The sequence below is a fragment of the Barbus barbus genome (assembly GCF_936440315.1).
Source record: "Barbus barbus genome assembly, chromosome: 34".
Taxonomy (NCBI): Eukaryota; Metazoa; Chordata; class Actinopteri; order Cypriniformes; family Cyprinidae; genus Barbus; species Barbus barbus.
The window spans coordinates 16,013,099-16,030,011 of record NC_136762.1 but is presented as its reverse complement, the minus strand read 5'-3'; the positions used below and the strand labels follow the sequence as shown (position 1 = coordinate 16,030,011).

Here is a 16,913-nt window from a genome sequence, read left to right as displayed (position 1 = left end):
TAAATATCAGTACATTAGTACATAAAGGATTTATTATCAGTATCTGACAAAATTACATGGCCATTCACAAGATCTGAAACTCATGATACCATATATACGTGTTGATATTATTTCAGCTTGACCGGCATCCTCGCTATATTGAAGGTTTCAGACTGTATTACAGGCCTGTGGGGAGGGCGTGGATGATCCAGGACTTAAAAGCAGGTCCCCTACACACTGCTGTCCTAACAGAGCTACACAGAGGAAAAGAATACGAGTTCAAAATGAGACCGTATTACAATGAGTTTCAGGGGATTGACAGTGAAATAGCTGTGGTTCGCACTCCTGATGAAGGCAAGACTTATTTTGATATTCAACTCGAGTCTTTAGCTTTTAGTTCGCATGACTTTCATTTTAACCTCAAACTATTGCTGTAATGTTAATGTTTTGACATTTGCTCATCATATTTCTGCTTTTAGGGCTGAGCGGCCCTCCTCAGGGAGTCAGCATGGTGCAGTTAAGTAACAGTTCAACCGTGCGAGTGTCCTGGCAGCCTCCTCCCCCTGATGTGCCAGAAGAGCTCATACTAGAGTACAGGGTGAGACCGGTGAAGCCTTTATGGGGAGCCTTTCAGTGACCGCTAGGTAAAATAGTAATGGCTGAAGTCTGTTTCTGGGTCGTACAGGTGTGGTGTGTAGGAAACGAGTCTCAGATGATCAACAGGAGTGTGGATGGGGATACGCTGTGGGTGCTGTTGGACGGGCTGTTGCCTGAGTCTATGTATCGAGTGCAGGTCGCAGCGGTGACAAGTGCAGGAGTGGGTGCTCATAGCCAACCTGTCTTCATCTTCCTGAGTGAGTACCGCCATCATTTCTTCCCAGGAATATCTTAAACCAGTAGCTGCTTTTTGAAACATGATAGCTGGTTTCTAATTGGTCTAAGCTGGTCAACAAACCAGTTACCAGGTGGTCATACTAGATAAACTAGTAAAGACCAGGTTGGCCAGCTAATGAGTGGCTTGATTAAATTAATAGCCAGTTTTGACCAGCTTGGCCAGTTAATGACCAGATTGAACCAGCTGAAAACCAGCACTGACCAGATAATAAACAGCTGTGACCAAAAACTGTTTTGGCCAGCTAATAACTGGCTTGATAAAACTAACAACCAATTTTTAGACCTGCTAATAACCATCTTCACCAGGTATTAACATGCTTGATCCAGCTAATAACCATCTTGGCCACCTAACAACCAGATTAACCAGTTAAAACCAGCCAATAACCAGCTTGAACTAATAACCATCTTAGTCAGCTAATGACTGGCTTGAGCCAACTACTAACCAGTTTAGACCTGCTAATACGCATTTTGGCTAGCTAATAACCTGCTTGAACAAGCCAAAAACAAAATGCTTGATCTAGCTAATAACTAGTTTTGACTATCTAATAACCATCTTGGCCAGCTAACAGCCAGATTGAACCAGTTAAGACCAGCAGTGACCAGTTAGTTACCAGCTTGGACCAATAACCATCTTGGCCAGTTAATGACTGGCTTGATCCAAATAATAACCAGTTTAGACCTGCTAATAACCATTTTGGCTAGTTAATAACCTGCTTGGACAAGCTAATGACCATCTTCACCAGCTTTTGACAGGCTTGACCTATCTTATAGCCAGCTTGGACCAACTAATAAGCCAAAAACCAAATGCTTGATCTAGTTAATAACTAGTTTTGACTATCTAATAACCATCTTGGCCAGCTAATGGCCAGACTGAACTGAAGCGATAATGCTAATGAGCTCCAGCTAATAACCAGCTAGGCCATCTATTAAACCTGCTACCATGTTTTGTGCTGTCAAAAACACAGCTGCCAGTTTAAGCTGGATTTGTCCGGCAGGTTTGTAAAAAATATTTACCACACACCTCTGATGGTGACATTTATCCCACCTAACAGATTCTTATCTCAGCATTTATTTTATGTTAAGGAATCGAAAATGCTAAGGAATTGAAAATGTTAGGGATTCTCATGCTGTGTGTCAGTTGAAGATAGATGATGGGGGAAATATATTTTGATCATATGTTTCCTGTATAAGACAAGAAGTATTTACTCTTCTGTGTCTTTTTCATTTTCACATAATCACTCTCATTCACTTTTTTCCATTTCCTCCTTATATCTTCTATCAGAAGTAGCAATAGATCAGTCCTTGTCAGTGGTGAAGGATGATAGTGTCAGCCTATCCGAGCAGATCACAGGGGTGGTCCGTCAGCCAGCTTTCATCGCCGGGATTAGTGTAGCATCCTGGATGGTTCTAATGGGTTTCAGCGCCTGGATCTACTGCAGACATAGGAGGAGGAAAGAACTTGGACACTATACTACTTCCTTTGCATATACGCCTGCAGGTAACCTTCTTTCCATACTAGCACAAAACTAACAATGTGTGACTAAATCATGTTGTCAGAAGAGCTTTTGGGATGATTTTTTTCTCATATTTGTTTCTTTAGTTGCTCTCTCTCGAGGTGATGGGTCGGCTATTATAAATGGAAGGTCTGTATCATAGGAGACTTTAAATTGACCCATGGTAGAACATGAAAAATGGTCAGGAAAAAGTAAATAAACAAAAATGAACATTAAAATTAGTATTATTAATTAATATAATTACAAAAAATGAAATATAATATTATCCCTTTTTTATTATATTTAATGTAAAATAATTTATTTTAAATTAAATGATTTAATTTCCTTTATAGGCCATGTTTGTTGGAGTCACATTTGGGTAACTACCCTTGGCTGGCTGACTCGTGGCCTACCAGCAACTTTTCTCGAAATGGAAAAGACTCGGTCAACTGCTGTGCAGGCAGGCTTGATTCCACAGATCAATACTACAACAGTAAGATCTCTGTCATGGGCGTTCCCCTACATTATGGTACTGTCACACTTACAAATCAAATCTCCTATAACTCATTAATCTGTTTTCCAGCTTCAGGATTATCAAATTATCTGAGCCAGAATGGGAAGTACAGCCCGGCCTCTAATGAAGGCGCCATATACTGTACCATCAACCCAGCCGATGCAGATGGGCATGATGTGTGCAGCCTGTACTCTCAGGGTCCAGACCCATACACCAGCACTCCAGTCCTCTCCAAAACTGACCTCTACAGCATGGAGCAGGACCAGGATCAGTGGAGCCTTCAGTCCAGCCACAGTGGAGCAGAATATGCAAAACTTCAGTACCCAAGAGGCGAAAATGGTAGGAGTGACATTGATTTCAATCATGAGGGTTAAGGGATTGGTCCTTTAGGTATTAGGCAGGAATTATGCGGACAGATTGGATCAACAAGTGCTGCAACAAATGCTGATGTCAATTTTATGCAGATGGGCTTGAGTTTAGCCTTGTGACTGTTTCATGCTATTTTACAGCAAAACTGATGAAGCAGAAGTCTTTAGGACAAACCTCTTCACCAAATTGGTCTGATGTGATGTCCCTACATTCAGCACAAAACAAGGAGGTTCAAAACACAGACAAAAGACACAGGTAATAACCATTCTAAGGCAGAACATTTGTATATGTCCAGATAAGCATGGTAGTTTATGGTAAATGTACAAAAAACATGCTGTGATCAACATGATCAATAAAACAAACATGATAATACTATGGAAAATGTCCACAAACCATGGCATCATGTCAAATGACCATGGTACTTGTTCAAAAAGCCATTTTAATACCACAGTCCAAGCTCTTGGTACCATGTCAAAAACATCATAATACTATGGTACATACTGTATCTAAAAATCATGGTATTACCATGGTGCATGTCCAAAGCCATTGTACTGCATGATAAAACCATTGTAATGCCATGCCGCGTTTCTAAAAACTGTTGTATAATAAAAGAAAACATGCTAATATTGTGGTAAATGTCAAATATTCATGGTACCATGTCAAAAGAACATGGTACTTGTTCAAAAACCAATGTTAATACTATGGTGTATGTCCAAAAACTGTGGTACAATAAAAAAAACATCATAATACCACAGTAAATGTTCAAAAACTATGATACCATGTGATAAAACCATTATAATACCATGGTAAATGTCTATGGACCATGGTACCATGTTAAAATACCATGAAAAATTTCCAACAACCATTGATCCATATCAGAAGAGCATGATACTTGTTTGAAAAGTATCATGGTCCAAAAGCTGTGGTACAATTTTTTGAAAAAAAGCATGCTAATTCCATTGTAAATGTCAAATAACCATGTTACCATGTTAAAATACCATGGTAATATCATAGTACATATCCAAAAAGCATGGTACCATGTCAAAATAACATGGTAATTGTTCAAAAACCAATGTTAATACTATGGTGTCAAAAATGTAGGCCTACCATTTGTATGTGCAAAATTATGATAACGTGATAAAACCATCGTAATACCATAGTGAATGTCTAAAAATTGTGGTACTGTACAGTTAAAAAAAACATGCTAATACCATGGTAAATGTCCAACAACTGTCCAACAAATCAAATGATACGACCATAGGGGCAGTCGTGGCCTAATGGATAGAGCGTCGGACATGTAACCCAAAGGTCGTGGATTCGAGTCTCCGGTCCGGCAGGGATTGTAGGTGGAGGGAGTGAATAACCAACACTCTCTCCACCCTCAATACCACAACTGAGGTGAGACCCTTGAGCAAGGCACCGAACCCCCAACAGCTCCCTGGGCGCCGCAGCATTGGCTGCCCACTGCTCCGGGTGTGTGTTCACTACTGTGTGTACACTTGGATGGGTTAAATGCAGAGCACAAATTCCGAGTATGGGTCACCATACTTGGCCACACACTCCTTTCCTTTCCTCTTTAGTAGAAGTCCAAAATCTGTGGTAATCAGAGGTGGGTAGAGTACCCAAAAACTGTACTCAAGTAAAAGTACTTGAAGAAATATTTACTCAAGTAAAAGTAATAGTCTGAATAGTTACTTGAGTAAAAGTAAAAAAGTATCGGATAAAAAAAACTACTCAAGTAATTAGTTACTTTGGCTCATATACTGAATATAGTCTATTTTTATATAGATATTTAGATAAAATGTATTGTGGCGGGAGGAGCCAACGACAGACACAGTGGGCGTGGCGTCAAGCCTCGGAGAGGTTTTTATTAAACAATATATTAAAATAAAGTGTCCAAAGGGGGAAAAGTGTCCAAAATAAACAGGGATCTGGTGTCCTCGTCGTGCTGCGGGGCTATGTAGGAGGGCAGTGTTCAGGAGGGAAGGGTCCAGGGAAGGGGCGGAGTCCGGTGGCCGCACGCGCTCCCCTCTCGGGGCCGGGAGCGAGTGGCGGCGGCGTCTCTGGCGCGGCTTCGTCCATCTTCGGGCATCCCGGCGCTTCTGGGGGATTCGGCGGCCCGGCATCCTGGCCCGTCAGCCGCCTAACGGGTGCGGCAGTCCTCCTCGACGCTCCCTTCCTGGACCCACGAGGACACCAGCGTGCATGCACGGGGGAGAGACCGGTCTCCCGAGGAGAGGCGCGCTCGGCGTTTAAACGGCGGCGGTGATGAGGCTCTACTCACGTCAGGTGCGCCTCATCACACGCCGCCAGCCCTGGCTGTTTCAGCGCCCCTCCTCTCTCACACACCCACTCCTGTCGGGAGCCTGGTGAAGGGCGGCGAATACAGGACGGGGTGGTGATGATGGACAGGGGGGAGGCAGCCGACTCGTCACAGTATGTATACATACAGTACATATACACACACACACAGCCGTTCAAAATACTTTTAATGTTTCTTTATGTAATTTATTTAAGTGATGCAAATCAGATTTTTTTTTTTTTCCAGCTTCAAAACATACATAACCAGCATATGCTGTTTTTTCAACAACACTGGTTTGTGAAACAACAATTTCTGAAAGATCATATGACTCTGAAAACTGGAATAACAGCTGATTAAAAATTCTGATTTTCATAATTGAATTAAATTATATTTTAAAGTATATTAATTATGTATTATAAATGTGTGTGTATATATAACCTCTGACACGGAAAAGAGTGAAAACTCCTCACATGACCGCTACCGAACATAACGAAACAAATGCACATTGACTGATCATCTTCCGTCTCTTAAACAAATGTAGCCTTTATTTCTGCAAGCGTAAATATTGTGAAAATATCAGTATTGTGTCTAGCCAAAGGCATTCCTACTGGAACTAACACGGGTGTTCATTTCATACTCTGTGATGGCTTATTTAATGAATAAATTATACATTGTATTTAATGTGTAAGGTACATGTACAGCAAACTGGTCATGTCATGGTATCATCTACTGTAATCGAATCTATACCCGTGGAACTGGCAGCACATGCGGTGTTCATCTAATAAAGATCTTCATAGCTAGCAAACCATGCATAGCCTTTGCAGATTGGCTTTCATCTGACTGTAGATCCAAAGCCACATCTTCAATGCTCTTTTCTGTTACAACTCTGAGTGAGAACCGCTTCAGATGACTCGAACTGAACGAATCATTTAAACTGATTCGCGAACCGATTCACTAGTTTGCCAACTGGTTTGATCAAGCCTTTGAACAGAATTGACTCAAAAGAATGAATCATTCGCGAATGGGCATCGCTCATTGCCCAGAGAAAAAGTAGACGGCGCGTTTGGAATAAATTGAAGGATTTTTAATTTGCATTTCATTAAGATAAAGTAACGAGAGGAGCGTCGCCCACAGTAACGAAGTAAAAGTACCGTTTTTCACTAAAAAATGTACTTGAGTAAGAGTAAAAGTACCCATTTTTAAATATACTCAAAAAGTAGTTACCCCAAAAATTTACTCAGGTAAATGTAACGAAGTAAATATAACTCGTTACCTACCTCTGGCGGTAATACCATGTTACTTTTTGATATTTTGATATTGTCAGTCCATTTCCAGAAGATTTCATCAACTTATAAACCTGTTTCCCTATCGATACTCCACTCGTACTGCGTCTTGCTAAAGACGCTATGGGAAAAAGCCTTTTTTCTCCTTTACTGAAGCCTTATTCAATCACGCAGTGAAACTGCACGATCATTGGTTCGTGCAGTGTGTTAAAAACGAACCAATGTGTCGGCAGCGGAGCTGCATGAGCCTATGGCGACGGAGCCCGCCAGAATGGGCGGGGTTATCTGGCTATATAATCGGCCGTCTGGCCATAGGATCCTCAGATTTCTTCTCCTTCAGCGACGACATCTCGCCTTCGCTGATCCCAAGAAGCCGCCTCGCCGTTGACACGCCTCGCAGCTGAGCCAGAGACCTCCTGCCAGCTGAGACGCCGCTTTCACCGCGCTCCAGCCCCGCAGAAGCCCCGGTCTGTTCGCTGCCGCCATCCGGTGAGTGCTATAAAAATGCATTTTTATCGGCGTTGTTGCAAATGCCGCAACAGCGAGTGTGGCTCGTGCAGGGGATCCTGCACGATGCAAAAGAGCAGTGAGCGCGTGCCGCCTGTCTGGGTCTCGCCCACGCACTGACTGCGCGCTTACTGAGACAGCTCGTTCGAGTATGAGTCTCGCTCTTCCCGCTCGCTGTCCGTCTCTGTGGAGGCAGCTCCGCTCTCCCGTTTCCCCTCTCTCAGCAAAGCTCGGAGAATGAAACATCAGAGCCACGGAGCTTCCTGCAGCGCTCGGATCCGCCGGTGTTCACACGTGAGAATCAGAGCTCCTCCTTCATTGGGCGGCTCTATTCTCTTTGGCGGACCGGAGTGGAAAGCTATGTGTGTGCGTCACTGAGACTGCGCTCACACAGGCAGCCTGCTTTCACCGAAAGCCGGGCTTTGCTCTGATTTGCTCGCGGTCCTCTATGTAGCAGGCCCCGCCTCCCCCCTTCTCTTCTCCCAGTCACCTCGGAGACAGGAACAGCGAGTGAGGCTGAGCAATCAGGTTTGAGTGATTTTTCGCGCCGGCATAGCCCCGTGTGTTTCACTCTGCATACAGCGCTTTGATCTGCCAGCGCGTGTGGATTAGCGCGCCTCATTACATTGAGTGGCTCAATCCTTCTGCGCGCATTGTAAAATGCTGCGCTGGGCGGCCACCCACTAACGTTTATTTTCTCCCAGTCACCTCGGAGAAAAAGACTGTAAAATCGCATGGCTGGGCGTTCAGGCTTGAGTGATTTTTCGCGCCGGCATAGCCCCGTGTGTTTCACTCTGCATACAGCGCTTTGATCTGCCAGCGCGTGTGGATTAGCGCGCCTCATTACATTGAGTGGCTCAATCCTTCTGTGCACATTGTAACATGCTGCACTGGGCGGCCCCGACTCTCGCGTTTCTCTTCTCCCAGTCACCTCGGAGAAGGAGACGGATAAAAAAAAAAAAAAAAAGGCTTGAGTGATTTTTCGCGCCGGCATAGCCCCGCGTTTTTCACTCTGCATACAGTCTTTGATCTGCCAGTGTGTTTACACTAAATATTAGCGCCTCTTGCAGCTCTTTGATCTGCCAGCGCTACTTTCATTATGAAAGCTTCAGTCTGTCCCTGCCGCGCTCACGGTCCCTTTCTTCAATGAAGGTGGCCACGCCTCCCCTGCTCTAGTGTTTCTACTCTCCCAGTTATCTCGGGGAAGAAACTGCAAGCTCCAGGGTTCGCGCGATCAAGCTTGAGTGAATTTACGCCAGGGCAGCCCTGCGTTTCACTCTTTGATCTCGGCTCGCCTTCTTCAGTGAAGATGGCCCCTCCCCTCGTCCGCTACGAGCGGATCTGAGAGGATGCGCGCGGCACTTTTGATCTGCTGGTGTGTTTACACAATGGTAATTAATACCCCTCTTCTAAGAGTGGTTGATCCTTTTAGGCAGATCAAAAGCAAGTTGTCACTATGATTATAACTGACAGCTTCAGACTCCTGACGCTTCTGGGCTGTGCCCACGGCCCAAATGGCCTCTGTCATGCCTCCAAACACCCCGTTTAGCGCCGGGTGCCGATGGCAATGAGTTTGTGGTAAATACTGTTGTGAACACTGGGCCCTTTCAAAAAGCGCCCACACAACTGATCGCTGTTATAGCAAGGAAATAAAACACAAACATTTTCAAAAGGGAGCACATTCCTCTCCCTCTTATCACGAGCTTCAGGTCCCCGCTTGGCGGCCTGCCACTCGAGTTTATCCAGCCCCTTGCCACGCGGGCCAAGGCCTGGAGGGCCATCCCCGGAGTGTCAGAATGGGTTATACGGATAATAGAACGAGGTTACTCACTCCAATTCGCTCGCAGACCCCCGCGCTTCAGCGGCGTGGTCTCCTCTTCTGTAGACGGCTAGAACGCTCACGTTCTACGTTCAGAAATGATGATGCTGTTGAAAAAAGGAGCCATAGAAATGTTTCCTCCAGCTCAGAGCGAATCAGGCTTTTACAACCATTACTTCCTCGTTCCCAAGAAGGATGGCGGCCTCCGGCCCATCCTCGATCTCAGACGCCTGAATCGCGCCCTCGTGAGGAGGTCGTTCAGGATGATCACACTGAAGCAGATCCTCTCGCAAATTCGCTCAGAGGACTGGTTCTGTTCCCTGGACCTGAAAGACGCATACTTTCACGTCCAGATAGCCCCCCCATCACAGACGATTCTTGAGATTCGCCTTTGAGGGAGTGGCTTATCAGTACACGGTCCTTTCCTTTGGACTGTCCCTGGCCCCACGCACTTTACGAAGTGCATGGACGCGGCTCTTTCCCCTCTCAGGCAGATGGGAATCCGCATTCTCAATTACCTCGACGACTGGCTCATTCTGGCCCAGTCAGAGGTACAACTACTCTCACACAGAGCCCTCCTCCTCAGCCACCTAGAATGCCTGGGGCTCAGGGTCAATTTTGCCAAGAGCGCGCTGTTTCCCAGCCGACGGGTGTCGTTTCTGGGAACAGTTTTGGACTCAGCTCAGATGAGAGATGTGCTAGCGCCGGAACGCGCTCTGGCCATTTAAAAGCTCGCAGCCTCCTTCCAGAGCGGCACCGCTCGCCCCGTCAAAGCGTTTCAGAGGATGCTGGGCCTCATGGCCACAGCATCGCCGGTGCTACAGTTGGGCCTGCTTCGCATGCGGCCCCTTCAGCGCTGGTTGAAACCACGGGTTCCACCCCACGCATGGCGACATGATCGCCTACATATCAGGGTGAGCCAGGCCTGTGTAACAGCCCTGGTCCCCTGGAAGAACCCACGATGGTTCAGAAAGGGTGTGACCATAGGGATGGTCTGCAGCAAGAAAGTTGTCACAACAGATGCCTCCAACATGGGTTGGGGGCGCTGTGCGAAGGCAAACCGACCTTTGGTCGAAGGCGGAGCAGAACCTCCACATCAACTGCTTAGAAATGCTAGCAGTGTGTCGAGCCTGCCAGTTTTTCCTGCCAGAGCTAAAGGGACGACATTTGCTGATCCGCTCAGACAACATGTCAGTAGTGTCCTACGTAAATCACCAGGGAGGTCTCCCCTCGAAGCGCCTCTTCCTTATGGTAGAGCGACTTCTGGAGTGGGCTCAGCTCAACTTGCGCTCGCTGAGAGCAGCAAATTTGCCGGGCAGATTGAACCGAGGAGCGGATATGCTATCGCGGAGCAACGTCCCCTCAGAAGAGTGGATGCTCCATCCGCAGACGGTTCGAATGATCTGGAGAATCTTTGGCAAGGCCGAAGTAGACCTTTTCGCCTCCAAAGACAACTCTCACTGCCCAGCCTATTATTCGAAGGTCAAGGACGCGTTGGCCCACGACTGGCCCAACCTCCTCCTTTATTCATACCCTCCGATCGCTCTGATTCCTCAGGTCATCAGGCGAATCAGGGAACAACGACACAAGGTCTTGTTGGTGGCCCCCCTGTGGGAGAACCAGCCTTGGATGTCAGAGCTGACCCAGTTGCTAACCGCAGCCCCCTGGTCCGTGCCCCTGAGACGAGATCTCCTCTCTCAGGTGAATGGTTTGTGGCACCCTCTTCCCAAACTGTGGGCGCTTCACCTCTGGCCGCTCAACGGGAGCCTACCAGCCTCCCAGAGCGAGTGCTAAATACCATTTCTGAGGCTAGAGCCCCGTCTACGAGACGCCTCTATGCCCTTAAATGGGCGGTTTTCTCCAAATGGTGTCTAAACCGCGGTGAGGACCCCCCCCTACATCTGAGTTGGCGGTGATTCTGTCCTTCCTGCAGGAACTGCCGGATAAAGGACGCTCTCCCTCCACACTCGGGGTGTTCGTATCGGCAATAGTGGCCTTCCACGCCCCTATTGCGGGCCAATCAGTGGGCAGGGACAATGCTATCGTCCGTTTTCTAAGGGGTGCCAAGAGGCTGAATCCGCCTCGGCCCCTTACTGTCCCTACATGGGACTTACCCACTGTGCTGAGGGCCCTGAGGGGCCCTCCTTTTTGAGCCGCTCCAGTCCACAAACCTTTGGTCACTGTCGCTGAAGACTGCTCTGCTACTAGCACTAGCGTCAGTCAAGCGAGTAGGAGACCTGCAGGCGCTCTCTGTGAGCCCCGCCTGCCTGGAATTTGGGCCAAACGACTCCAAGGTCGTCCTAAAACCAAGGCATGGATACGTACCTAAGGTACTTTCCACTCCGTTCAGAGCTCAGGTCATCAAACTCTCCGCGCTTCCTCCCTCCGAGGAGGACCGGGAGTTAATTTTGTGATGCCATGTTAGAGCCCTACGGATCTACTTTGAGCGTTCCGCCTCCTTCAGGCGCACGGAACAGCTCTTTGTTAGCTTCGGTAACCGCGCCAAAGGGCTTCCGGTCACGAAGCAGAGACTCTCTAAGTGGATAGTGGATGCCGTTACGCTGGCTTACTCTTCCTTGGGCCTTCAATGCCCCATTGGAGTACGAGCCCATTTGACTAGAGGCATTGCCTCGTCACGGGCCTGGTCTAGCAGTGTGTCTATTACAGACATTTGTGCGGCGGCCGGCTGGGCCTCGCCGTCCACATTTGCAAGGTTTTATAAGCTGGATGTACCGGCCTTGCAGGCCAGGGTCCTATCTGCTTAGATGAGTATGACTTACGTTGTGGGAACAACCCTAACGGAGAACTCTTGACTGCACGGGCACTCAAGCTCTCTGATGGGTTCCTTGCATATCTCAGCCCTGAAAGTGCTGAGTATGCGAGGAATGCATGGAATGACCCGGGCCGAGCGTGACCCCTACGAGCTCAGCTCGCTTTAGCCCGAGTATACTATTATACTTCCCTCTGAGCATGGAATGCTTATGGAGGTATTTTACACAGTCGTTCCTCTACCATAGCACGGCGTGATTGAATTGTGTTCCCATAGCGTCTTTAGCAAGACGCAGTACGAGTGGAGTATCGATAGGGAACGTACTCGGTTACTATCGTAACCTCGGTTCCCTGAGATACGGAACGAGTACTGCGTACTTTGCCGTGCCAGGTAGCTGCACGACTCAGTCGTCGCTTCAGTCGAAGTAAACCTGAGGATCCTATGGCCAGACGGCCGATTATATAGCCAGATAACCCCGCCCATTCTGGCGGGATCTGGCGGGCTCCGTCGCCATAGGCTCATGCAGCTCCGCTGCCGACACATTGGTTCGTTTTTAACACACTGCACGAACCAATGATCGTGCAGTTTCACTGCGTGATTGAATAAGGCTTCAGTAAAGGAGAAAAAAGGCTTTTTCCCATAGCGTCTTTAGCAAGACGCAGTACTCGTTCCGTATCTCAGGGAACCGAGGTTACGATAGTAACCGAGTACGTTTTCAGTAGCTGTCATCCGACTTTTTCTCTAAGTTCACAGACACTTCTGGATATAATTCTCTTTCTTGGAAAAGTGACCCAATATGGAACCTGTGCAACATGGTAAAATGTAGTCTGGGCGATAAATTGAGTCTTATCTAAACGTATTTGATGTTTCAGCTCAAAGTGACAGGGGCTAATGATGTTAGCGCTTAGAGCCAAGCCGTCCTGGCTGTTAGAGACGGGGCCGAGAGGCAGGTTGCCAGAATGAACCTGTAAGAATAGCCACGGGTTGGAATGAAGCGGAACCACACATATCAACCTTTGTCCTCAATGCTTTCTTCCTTTCACATCATATTTTTATCACCAACCTCCATGGATGAAACTGCTATGACAAATTTTTGATAAGCTTTTTTACAATGCTGTCTTTTGTACCCACAATGGATTCTCTTTTATATATATTTTTTACTTTTTTCAAAGTACAACGGTCTGGTTTTATTTAACGCAGTCTTTTATCGTGTAATGAAATCGCTGCTAGATGCATCAGGGGTCCTGTGTGTGTGTGTGTGTGTGTGTGTAAGTTTCTTTGTTCTTGCTTTGTTTTAAACATAGTTTGTGTTTTAGTATTGTACCGATATTTTAGGTTTAACTGAAATCCTAATGTTTACGTCTCAATAGCCCTGAGGAGGATGAAGAGTGGTGTCCTCCACTGCCTGAGAGATCTTATCTGATTGAGGGTCTGGAGGATGTCGCCACTCTGTCTTTGAGAGGAGAGGAAACCAACAGGGCCACGACCTACAGCCTGCAGTCCACAGCAACTCTCACACCCTCCCCCAGCGAGGAGCAGTACCCACCAAACCTGCACCATCCAGACCTGCTGCCACGGTAAACACACACACAAAGGCATCAGGGCTCGACATTAAAGTAATAGTTCACCTTAAAAATGGTAAAAATCATAAATATGGCCATTTTAATGCAAATAAGCATTTTTTTATACAGTAGGCGATTTTCGCTGTGTGTGTGTGTGTAACAAACTAAAATTTAAGTTGTTACCTAACAATAGTTGATTTGACAGCTCAATATAATCAATGAATGATAGATAGATAGATAGATAGATAGATAGATAGATAGATAGATAGATAGATAGATAGATAGATAGATAGATAGATAGATAGATAGATAGATAGATAGATAGATAGATAGATAGATAGATGCCATGACAATAGCTTTAGAATCTGACTTGGCATAAAAGAAAAAATCTAACAAAAAACAAAATTCTCATGTCTATTCAACAGAAAAACTGCACACAATGCACAGTTTGCTCTTTCCAACCCAAAGCTGTTAAGCAAGACAGAGTCTCTTAATGGCAGCGTTCCCAACCACAGCGGTCCTTGGAGAGACATTGCTGAAATGGAGGAACTGTTCTCCAACAACACAGGCACAAGTAGGCCCTTCACCGCTGGAAAAATAACTATTTTTATTACATTGCTGATGATTATTTATGGAGTACATAATCTTTGTTTACTTTCATCTGCACTGCTATTAGGAGAATATACATCATTCACGTCCTCAATTCAGAAGCCCAGGCCTAAGAAGAAATCTCAAAAGGTTGGCCTTGCGAGACGTGAAGTGTTGAAACCAGGGAGTAAGAATCCACATAGTTAATAAATTATTGATTGTAGTTATTAAAGCAGTTTTTCTTCTATAATAATGGAGTGGATAGATGATCATTCACACTTTTGGTTTGTGTGTGTCTGTAGACCTGCCTCCTCCACCTGAGCCCCCTCCTGTAACGGAGGACCCACTCAAGCAGCCGACAGACACACTGGACAACGGTGGGAGCAGGACGCCCCCACAACACAGAGAGAGAAGATCAGACCGCAGAACAGCTGCACAGTGGAGCACACAAGGTCAGACTTAAGGGGGAGCAAAAAACCTTAGCTAGAGATTGCAAGTATCACTATATATATTATGAAATCTAAATCTAAATGTGTTGTCTAAATTGTTTATTTATATTTAAATTTTAAATCTAAATGCATATGTTAAATCTTAAATATAAAAATAAATAGAAATGTTACATGTATATCTAAAATATAAATTTTTATTGAATTTAAAAAAAAAAAATGTTACAGACTGAATAAAATATGGCAATTTTTATGCAAAAGCTTTTAAAAAGTTTAAGGTTATGCATTTGTGTAAATGTTAAATCCTAAATATAGCAATCTTAAATATAACTAATAATTATAAATGTTGTTCATAAAATCTAAATATATGTTAAATCTAATTGTAAATCTAAAACATAAATGTTAAATATAGCAATAAATATTAATGTTATAAATACATTTTTAGTGTTATAAATCAAATACATAAATATAAATATATCAGTGTGGTAAAACAAGGGGGCAGTTTTTTTTATTAAACGGTTTGAGAAAAATATGGCTGGTTTTAAACAATTATGTGTTTGTGTAAAAACAGTACCTGAAACATTTAGAAATAAAATGTTATATATTTATTTTGTTATTAAATCTTTGATTTAAATATCAATGTAAAATATAAATGTTTCAAATAAAATAAACGTTAAACCTAAATGTAAACCTAAATTATAAGTGTTAAATATAAAAGTATTAATTATTAATGTTTTAAATAAGTGTTAAATATAAATCTAGATCTTGTCATTTAAATAATTATTAATGAAAACCTTTAGAGAACATGCAAATGAACACCCTGGGCTTTCTTGACATTGGACTAGTGTGACATTGAACACTTTAGCAATGCCCTGGCAAACATCCACAGCATCATCCATAGTAACACACTAGTATCGTGACTGCAAGTTTTGCACCACTCTCATCTTCCTTATAAAATGTAGTTGTGATTGATATCAACAAAAAAAACTGCACCTAAACTTCCTAGTAAAAATCACTTGGAACACCTTGAAACAACCTGGCAACCACCCACAGCATTAGCCATTGAACCACACATGGGCAGCGTCTCATATTCTTCATAAAATATAAAAATACATTTCTGTGTGTTGTTTTTTGTTTCTCACTGTATATTTGACTGTTGTATATTTCACTGCACAGATGAAGATTTAATCCAGTATTTCAAAGCAAACCTGCTGTCCAGCGGTCATATGTCCAGCCACTGCTCCCTCTCCAGAAGCTCTGCCTCTCAATCCTCTGCAACCTCGCGTTCCTTGGGGGCAGGAAGGAGGAGAAATGAGGTTAGATGAGTTTATGTGGGACTGTGTATCTCATCTGGTCGCACATGGTCTGAATAAGTTAGTCATTAGTCACTGGCCACACGTGGGGCCTTGGAGCATTGCAGTAAATTAACAATCGATAAGCTCCAGGACACTGAGCATGCAGAGCTGGAAGCACACTAAATGAATCAGGCAAATGATTACATTTCCACTTTTTTAAAGAACTGAGTTGTCTCATGTGGTCTCCATGGTATTGATATTCCAATGAATATTAAAAATACGACTAATATGTTTGTTGGTTAGAGCTAGGTAGAATAATACTGCATGTTATTGCTTTAATGTGCCAGAACTACGTAGATTGCTTGGCAACAAGATGATGATTTTATGTAATTTTGGGCTTGCTTATTTTCAGAACATGATATGAAGAGAGGAAGTTGTCCTGTTGTTCACCACTCTACATGCAACATATGCCATGCAGTGTATATGCCTCCACGCTCTGGTCCTTCACCTCTGTTTTTTTGTTCGTCATTTTTGTCTAGGTATTTTTTTTAGAAAAGTTTTTTAAATTATCCATTGTTGTCCTACCTCTGTATGTATATATTTTTACAATGTTTTTGTGTGAGGAAAAAGGCATGCCGGAAGGTGTGCGATTTTTATTATTTATTATTATTATTTATTGTATTTATGACAACCCAAATTCCGAAAATGTTGGGACGTTTTTTAAATTTGAATAAAATGAAAACTAAAAGACTTTCAAATCATATGAGCCAATATTTTATTCACAATAGAACATAGACAACATAACAAATGTTTAAACGGATACATTTTACACTTTTATCCACTAAATGAGCTCATTTCAAATTTGATGCCTGCTACAGATCTAAAAAAAAGTTGGCACGAGGGCAACAAAGGGCTGAAAAAGCAAGAAATTTTGAAAAGATTCAGCTGGGAGAACATATAGCAATTAATTACATTAATTGACATCAGGTCTGTAACATGATTAGCTATAAAAGGGATGTCTTAAGGCCCCGACATACTTCAAACGAAATCGAAGAACGAACTATGACGTCATTTCGAACAAAATGAGGCCGA

General features: G+C 44.2%; 1 protein-coding gene across 1 annotated transcript in view; it reads left to right on the top strand.

The window, feature by feature from the left end:
- Positions 1-15,851, top strand: part of LOC306853824 (roundabout homolog 2-like) — a gene marked incomplete at both ends in the record, with an annotated part of 83,020 nt that extends 67,169 nt beyond the window's left edge. The window contains 13 exons of the mRNA XM_079391470.1: positions 117-333; positions 459-577; positions 665-833; positions 2,156-2,371; positions 2,474-2,516; positions 2,720-2,859; positions 2,950-3,219; positions 3,390-3,504; positions 13,301-13,507; positions 13,918-14,066; positions 14,169-14,267; positions 14,383-14,532; positions 15,703-15,851. Of these exons, the coding sequence (XP_079247596.1) occupies positions 117-333; positions 459-577; positions 665-833; positions 2,156-2,371; positions 2,474-2,516; positions 2,720-2,859; positions 2,950-3,219; positions 3,390-3,504; positions 13,301-13,507; positions 13,918-14,066; positions 14,169-14,267; positions 14,383-14,532; positions 15,703-15,851 (2,043 nt within the window). The remainder of the gene's footprint in view (positions 1-116; positions 334-458; positions 578-664; positions 834-2,155; positions 2,372-2,473; positions 2,517-2,719; positions 2,860-2,949; positions 3,220-3,389; positions 3,505-13,300; positions 13,508-13,917; positions 14,067-14,168; positions 14,268-14,382; positions 14,533-15,702) is intronic.
- Positions 15,852-16,913: the final 1,062 nt, after the last annotated feature.